Raw genomic sequence first — 8305 nt, 5'->3', positions numbered from 1 at the left:
AACGGCCACCTGCACGCACAGATGCACACACATACACGCACCCCACGTATAAAATATTTATTTAGAAAAGGACTGCTTGCACTGTATGGTCTTGTCATTTCACCCAGAACACCCTGAACAACTCTTGGCAGTTGTACACTATGGCAGTTTCCAGCCCCAGACGGACTGTCCCTTCGATTTGCAGCACAACACACAAAAGAGAAAACCACTGAGGCAAGAAATACAGTCCTCTCCTACAGGAGAATGGACAGTGATGCCAGTAAGAAACCTCCTATGGGTAAAGCCTATAGGTCAGACAAGCTTAAAGGCTTGTTTCATTCCTCTTCGCACCAGCAAGCATGCAACACCACAGGCACTTTGGCCAGCCCTGTGCCACGATCCCCAACCCCACTGGTGTCTGGAGTGGTGACAGCTACATCACTAACCTGACACTTTTACTTGCCTTGCTCAAAAACAAAAGACATAAAAAAAGAAAGACAGAACATTTCCCTTTTTCCTCTTGGAAAATTCTTATTAAATAGCAGTTTGGTGGCTTGGAAATCCATTGCTGGGGCAAGGCACAAAGGAGAGAAGACACATTAGGTGGTCCTTAACTTAAAACAACGCAGAACACACGTCTGACTCTTCCAGCCTTCACATCCTTCACAACATCATCGTTTCCCCGTGGTGTTTGACACAACGCTGTCCTGGGAAGACCCACTCCTATTTGTGCAATGCTGCAGTTCCCTCCACATCAGCACCTCAGCATCCAGAGAGCATCCAACACTTCTGCACTCCATGACCAGCCCTCTCCGAGCGTTTCCAATCCGCGCAATGACCAACCCGTCCTTCCTAAGTCAACTGTTGGCTTCCAGGTGCTTTTTCCTGGATATCCTCATACTTTGGAGGTGGGGTCAAAGGCTCAATTGTGATGGGGCCAGTGCTGCTCCCATCACCGAGGTTGAGCCTGATGTCCTTGAGATGCAGCTTCTCCGACTTGATCCTCCGCACCTTGAGGGGCTTCAGGCGCTTGCTGAGACGCGAGTTGTGCCGGCCTGGTGGCCGTTCGGTGCCAGGCTCTGCGCTGGCTGCTCCTGGGGGCTGCGTGCCCTCATCAAGCCCTGTCAGTGATTCATAGGAGGGCAGTGAGACACTGATCCTGCGGTTCTGCTCCGGGTCGTGGGGTTCTGAGTAGCCTGTATTCATCACCTCCTCGTAGCTGGGGACGTAGTAGCGGGAGGACACGTCTTCATCCTCTTCTTGGCTGCAGGAGATAAAGAGAGAACGTCAGCCCCACATCACTTCGACTGCAGTGGGGCATGGGATAGAGAGAGGTGATGAAAACACAGCCAGAAATAAAGGACAGAACATTGGCCCTTCTATGTTATACAGCATTTTGAATAGACTGCAACGCCACCTATGTTCGGGCATCTTTCTACTGCCTTCATAGAACCACAAAGGTTGGAAAAGATCTCTCAGATCACCAGGTCCAACCCCAACCCACCCCCACCGTGCTCACTGACCACTTCCCTCAGTGCCACAGCGCCACATTGAAAGCCTCCAGGGAGGGTGACCCCACCACCTCCTTCATCACTGCTCACTGCTCCTTCTGAGAAGCAGTTTTTCCTAATATCCAACCTGGATGCATACCAGCTTGGGTTCCATCCACAAATGTGCATCCGCCTGCACGCTGGTACCTGCACACCTACACTCTGCACTGTTCCTGCTTTAGCAAGTTGCTTTTAAGTGACGGGGTCCTGTGGTTGGACTGGATGATCTTAGTGGTCTTTTCAACACTAATGATTCTACGAGTGGGCATGGTGGGGAGGGGTTGACGTTTGGATAGTCTTACTGGTCTTTCCAACCTTAATGACTCCATAGCCCCTCGCCTGCTCCACAGCAGCCACCCATCTCCTGGGGTTAACAATTAACAGCATCTCCTTGTGCCACCCCATGAGTGTGTACTGACCACACAGGCATCCAACGGCTCAGCTATGCCCACTTGGCTTCCAGAGCACATCTTATATATATCCACAGTGCTTCCTTTCACCCACACCACCATCAACACAGCTGGGTTTGCTTCTCCCTGAGCTTGAGCTCCTGCTGCCCCCCCCAGGACTCACCTGTCCTCCTCCTGCTGCGAAGGCTCCACGGATGCTTGGTGCTGCACCACCCTGGGGATATCCTCGCTCTGCCTCTTCTTGTCACGGACATTCAAGCAGAGAGACAGCAGCAGCAGCAGCAGACCTGCCCCAACCAGCACGTAGGCCACAGAAAACGTCTTGCTCTTAAAAATGCCCCCACCACCGCGGTCGGGCTTGCTGCTATTCCCAGCATTGGGTTTATCGGGGTGTCCGAAGCCAGGCACAATGTTCCACACAGCCAAGATGATGCCCAGGATGAGCATCCCCATCCCGATGGCTGTCAGTGCGTAGTGTGACCCGTTGGTGCGAGATGGGGCCATTGTGTGTTGGCCACCTCACTGCATCCCTGGTGGCCCCGGGCGGCTACCATGCGTGCGGTGCTCGGGCAGAGCAGATGGGCAGACCTGCAGAGAGACAACACTGCTCCAGTGGGTGCCCCCTGACCCAAGCACTTTGCTTTGAGCGCTCCGGTTCAGAGCCAGGCAAGCCAATGGTGCCTATCCACCCTGGACGGGATGCCTGCATTTCCCCAGCCACACACATGGGATGTGTATTTCCAAAAATAAACACATGCAACTGCATCTCCTGGCAGCTCGCCTCAACCTCAGCACGCAGGGATGGCAGCAAGGAGCACAACCTCACACTGCAAGCTGCATGTAGGTAATGCAGCAAGGACCCCAGCTTTCCATGTCACGGTCTGACAGCAGCATCCCATGGGTGCCAAAGCCAGCAAGCAGCTGTGCAAACACCGCCACTTTGTTTTCCTTTCTTGGCTTTGCAGTGCTTGTTTGTGCAAGGAGCCCTTGGACAGGATGCTGCTGCATGCTTTTCCCATGTACGCCTTTGCTCCACGTCGTGGCAATCTATGCCATTGGTCCCTGGTTCGTGTTTGCTTGTTTAGCTCAAGAGCGTGCTGGGTCACTGGGTCATGGCTAGAAATGAGCAGCATTCCCAGAAAACAGAGCAACTTGTAGGAAAAGCCAGGGAAGGAAATGGGGACCGTTAAAGGCCATCAAGTTCAACGGGGACACAGAGCAAACTTCCCCATCTCAGCCCTTCGCTCTTAAATTCCCCTTTGGATGCTCCCAAAGGACTCTCTCTGCATTCAGCGCAGCCCCAGCCCTGCTCCTCACCTCTCCTGAAGTTCCTGCCCTAGAAAGCAGCCCAGTGAGGACACGCCAGGTGTTGCTGCTGGATCCTTCATCATCCACAGCTGCTCACTGGCACCAGCACTCACTGTCAGAAGGTTGCCTGACAGCCCCCAAGCCCCAACTAGAGCCCACTGTGCTGAATTGGCAGCTCCATGCCATGCCTTGTGCTGGGGACAGCATCCATGCTGCAGGTGGCTGTAAACTCGACAACCTTTGTGGGTGTGGAGCTTATTGCAATGGGGAATTGCATCACATGTCCCGCTCCTTCCTCACCTCCTGCTGCATCCGGCCCCATTCCAAGCCACACCAGTGCCATCGAGACCAAGCGATGGCCCCTGTGTGCCACTCACTCCCCTACCAACAGACTCCTATCCTCAAGCTATCCATCCAGCAGAGCATCGTGCAGGCACTGAGCTCCCACCTGCAAAGCACTGCCAGGGCTTTGGGGGAGGAGAAATCACAGCACCGCATGCCCTCAGCCACAGATCTGTGGGGAGGGGCACGAGACGGGAAAGGAACAGAGCACTCATTTTGCTGGAGGAATGGAAGGTTTCCAAAAGCAAAGCACCTTCCCACCGTCTCCAGCCTCCCTCTGGCACCTCTCTAAGCTGCTCCGTCATTGCAGCGTTGAAAAGTTTGGCCCAGATCCCTGCCCTGCAGGGAGGGCAAATCGCATTAACCCACGCGGCGACGTCCGTGTCTCTCTCACCATCTAATTATCTCTACTTTAGGCTTATCAGAGCTCGCTGCCGTAGCCATAGCCCCACTGCTGTGACGTCAATGGTCAGAGAAGGAGGTCTGGAAAAAGCAGTGCAGCCTCAGTGAAAAGGGAATGTGGCAGCATGGGGAAAGCTGCAGCACCTCCAGGAAAGCACCAAACCAAAGCCTTACTATGGCCAGAAATGCACCTCCAGTTTGGCAGTGGCCGTGGACATCCATCCATCCATCCATCCAATCATCTAGAGCAAGATGAAACAACACACAACAGCTGCCACGTGTCCTCCCTGCTCTGGCAACCGGCGGCAGGGAATTCTCAGTCCCGTGCTGCAATCCAGAAACCCTCCAAGATTGTTCTGCAAACGTTTTCCCCACTTTGTTCACTGCCATCGTGAGCCACCACCTGCAACCAGTCTGTACTCACCGCCCTCACCGCTCTGCTCCCACCTCAGTGGTGACATGGGGACATGCCCTGTGTCTGTGTCCACAGCTCCAGACTTCCCCACAGCCAGCCCCCGCCCCATAGCCAGCCCCACACCAGCAGCCCCAGCCACCTTTGTCCCCATCCCACGCACACCTGCAGTCTTGTGCTCACTGCTGTCAATGATTTACATCAGGAACTCCGAATCATTAAACCAGAACGGCTCCGTGTGCACTCAGCTCCTTTTACTAGAAACCACGGCAGTCCTCGCTGCTCCCCATAACCAATCCACTGCATCCCCTTCCTGCTACTGCCATCAGGTTGCAGCTCCAAGCCCTGCTCAGGGTGAAATCCAGGGTTTTCCACTCCCTGGATGAGGTCAGAGATGGATGCTCATCCCATTGGGGCCGGCCACTGGCAGCATGCTCAGGTCATGACACATGGAACCATTTTCACCTTGCAGGCAAATGAGCTCAGCAGGGGATGACACACACAGCTGATGACCAGCGTGGTCCTGGGGCTGATGGTGGCTCAGCATCTGCCTCTGACAACTTTCAGTATCGAAGAAACATAGAATCATAGAATGGTTGGGTTGGAAGGGATCTTAAAGATCAAAGACCCATAGAATGGTTGGGTTGGAAGACTGTAGAAACAGAGAAAACCTGGGTTGGAAGGAACCCCAAAGCCCATGCAGCCCCCTACCTTTGCTATGGGCTGGCTGCCCCCATCAGATCAGGCTGCCCAAATCCTATCCAGCCTGGTCTTGGGCACTTTCAGGGATGGGGCATTCACAGCTCTCTGGTATTTTGCCCAAGCCCTGAACTCTGAGGCTCCCCACACCGTGGACAACTCCTCCCTGCACCTCCCCAGCCCCGGGAGCAGGCAGGCTGATGTCAGCTCCAAGGCATTTGCCTTCATGTCCATATCTGCACCCGGGCAACCTTCTCATTAATGATTTCTCCTTCTAATTTGTGAGCTCAGCCCATCCCCACAACCCTCTCCTCCACAAAGTCCTGCATGCGGTGATATTCAGCCACCCCCTAACCCAGAAGACTGGGAAACACCCACAGCTTCTCCCTGCTGCCAGTTTGTCCAACTCCTGTTGGCTTTGGCCAACCTCCAGCCACCTCCATCGCCACTCACTGGGCAAACGGCAGCAAGACAGAGGGACAGGCCGTGGGGTTTTGCTTCCTGCCAGCAGCGATTGGCACTAATTGCTCCCCACGTTCCAGAGAGGCACTTTCGGAGTTATTTCCTATGCAGGTATTCGGCTCACCCACCCCTCCCCACGGCACTTCCCCAGGAGGTGCCCACAGCAAAGCGGCGCCTCTTCCTGCAAAACCGGGCGCGCTCTGCTTTCTGCTCCCAATCCCTCTGCAATCTCCTTCGATTTTGATTTAAAGGAAATAAAAACACTGGCCACAGTGAGCCAGGCTGCGCGCTTCCCTTCCGTGGAGAATTGCCCCAAGCTTTGCCCTTCCGTCATGTTTTGGTTCCGGGCTGGTTCAGAACCAACGGCAATCGCAGGGGCCGCAGAAAAGCCTGAGCCAAACAAACCAGCCTGGGGAACTCCCAGCACCCTGACCTGCTCTCTTCCTGCTTTGCACAGCATTGTATTCAGTACCTTTGGTTCGCCGGGTGTTTTTTCTTTTTTTTCCTTTCAAGATTTCCTGATTCTGACTTTTCGTGCCGCGGATACAGGAATTAAAGGCGTCACGTGGGCTCCGCTCTGCCAGCTGAGAGATCCAGCCCATCTCCAGCAGCAAACCCTCTTCTGGAACTCACAGCACCATCCAGACACCAATTGGACACCACCTGGACACCATCTGGACATCATCCAGACACCATATGGACACCATCCGGACACCAACCAGCCATGAAACTCATCGGGATGAAAACGTGCATTTGGGATTGGGGACCCAACCCTGAGCGAAGCACACAGATCTGCTTTGCCCAAGCTGCTCACTGATCGGTCTTTTGGAAGAACTGCAGCAATGCTCCCCACAGAAACTCCACGAGCACACAGCACCCAGCTCAGTCCCGCCCTACAGAGCCTCCTCAAGCTCTGTTTGCTCTCCAAACACTGCAGCTCCAGCAGCCGTGTTGTGCTCCGACCCCAAAGCACCATTGGGTTCAGTGTAAGGTTTGACATTTCCCATCCCTTCCTGCATTCAGGACAGCCACCTCCAGTGCCACAGGGTGACAATGTACCCCAAGCCCCATCTCCGCCCCACATCTCCACCCCATATCTCCATACATCCCCATGTCACTGTGCCCCTCATCTGTGCCCCACCTCTCCACATCCCCCTGTGTGGCACTGCACTCCTGCTGGTCACAATGCCAAATCACCCCATTTCCCAATGTCCCCATGTCTCTGTGCCCCCCATATCCCCAAGTCCCTCCGCCCCCTATCTCCACCCCACATCTCTGCCCCACATTACCATCTCCTGCTCAGCACTGCGCTCCTGCAGGCTGTGATCCCATAACCCCACGTACCTCCACATGACCCCATACCCTCAGCTCTGTCCCATATCCACACATAGCCCCCCTACATCCATGCCCGCCCCACATCCCTGCCCCACACATCACCTTCTGCCCAGCGCTGCACTCCTGCAGGCTGCATCCCCACACGTCCACATAACCCAATGTCCCCATATCCCCCCATATCCTCATACCACCCCACACCCCCGCGCCCCCCAAGTCCCACCCGTACCCCACACATTACTTTCTCCTGCTCTTTATGCTTTCCCCACGCTGCCACCGGGGGACAACACCCGCTCCCATCCCAACCCTTGTCCCAATCTCATCCCATCCCGGAGCCACAACGCCGCCCCAGCCCTACCCGGGTCCCACAAGACCCCGCTCCCCTCCCGGCCCCACGCAGCCCCCCGGACGCCACGCACCTCCCGACAGCGGCAGCGGCTCGGATCCTCCCCGGGGCGGTGCTGCGATGCCGGGGCCGGGCTGGGAGCCTTGCGCTCCGGCTGCAGCTGCGGCTCCGCCCGCTCCGGGCTCCCCCTCCGCCTCCCCCGGCACTTCCCTTTCCCACGGGCTCGGAGCGCTGCCCATTATTATTTCCCATTATTTCCCGTAAGTTCTCCACTATTTCCCATAATTTCCAGTCATTTCTCATCATTTTTCCATTATTTCCCACTTCCTGTTTTTCTCCATCCTTTCCCATCTTTTCCCCATTATATTTCCATTATTTCCCATAATTTATCATTATTACCTACTATTTCCCATTATTTCTCTTTTATTTCACCCTATTCCCCATTATCTCCCACTATTCCCATTATTTCCCTATTATTCCCCATTATTCCCCATTATTCCCCATTATTTCTCCATTATTTCCCCATTGTTTTTCCATTATTCCCATTATTTCACTATTATTTTCCGTTATTGCTCCATTATTTTCCATTTTTTCTTTATTATTTCCCACCATTCTTTCCCATTCTTTCTGCATTATTTCCCACTATTTCCCATTATTTCTCCATATTCCCCCATTATTTCAAACTATTTCCCATTACTTCTCCATATTCCCCCATTATTTCCCACTATTTCCCATTATTTCTCAATTATTTCCCATTGTTGCCCCATATTTCTCATTATTTCTCAATTAGTTTCCATTATTCCCCCATATTTGCCCATCCCACTATTTCCCATTATTTTCCTACATTTCCCCATTACTTCTTATTACTACCCACTAGTTCCCATTATTACCCAGTATTTCTCGTTATCTCTCCATCATTTCCCACTATTTCCCCATTTTTCTCCAATACTTCCCATCATTTCTCCATTATTTCCCATTTCCCCCTACGATTACCCACAATTTCCCATTATTTTCCTATTTTCCCCATTATTTCCCATTATTACCCACTATTTCTCATTATTTC

The 8305-nt window shown here is 53.5% G+C and overlaps 1 protein-coding gene across 4 annotated transcripts; it reads right to left on the bottom strand.

Annotated features, from left to right (window-relative positions):
- Positions 1-42: 42 nt before the first annotated feature.
- Positions 43-7365, bottom strand: TMEM51 (transmembrane protein 51). Of its 4 annotated transcripts, none has more exons than XM_042831739.1 (3): positions 7316-7365; positions 2103-2527; positions 43-1243 (listed from the first exon to the last, which is right to left on the bottom strand). In XM_042831739.1, the coding sequence occupies exons 2-3, from the start codon at positions 2441-2443 to the stop codon at positions 832-834; spliced, it is 753 nt and encodes a 250-aa protein (XP_042687673.1). In that variant the 5' UTR covers positions 2444-2527; positions 7316-7365; the 3' UTR covers positions 43-831. The 4 variants fall into 4 exon arrangements, with proteins under 4 accessions (XP_042687673.1, XP_042687672.1, XP_042687671.1 ...); XM_042831738.1 differs by lacking the exon at positions 7316-7365 and adding an exon at positions 6037-6602; XM_042831737.1 differs by lacking the exon at positions 7316-7365 and adding an exon at positions 4416-4511.
- Positions 7366-8305: the final 940 nt, after the last annotated feature.

The sequence above is a fragment of the Centrocercus urophasianus genome, unplaced genomic scaffold (genome assembly GCF_019232065.1).
Source record: "Centrocercus urophasianus isolate 14NV4802_14NV808 unplaced genomic scaffold, USGS_Curo_1.0 seq_36, whole genome shotgun sequence".
Taxonomy (NCBI): domain Eukaryota; kingdom Metazoa; phylum Chordata; class Aves; order Galliformes; family Phasianidae; genus Centrocercus; species Centrocercus urophasianus.
The sequence above is the reverse complement of the archived record's forward strand: the minus strand, read 5'-3'. Positions and strand labels throughout refer to the sequence as shown.

Coding starts and splice junctions, on each gene's coding strand:
- TMEM51 (XM_042831739.1), bottom strand. CDS start 2,443: ATGGCCCCATCTCGCACCAACGGGTCACACTACGCACTGACAGCCATC. Junction 1,244..2,102: donor TCGCAGCAGGAGGAGGACAG/GTGAGTCCTGGG, acceptor TATCTCCTGCAG/CCAAGAAGAGGATGAAGACG.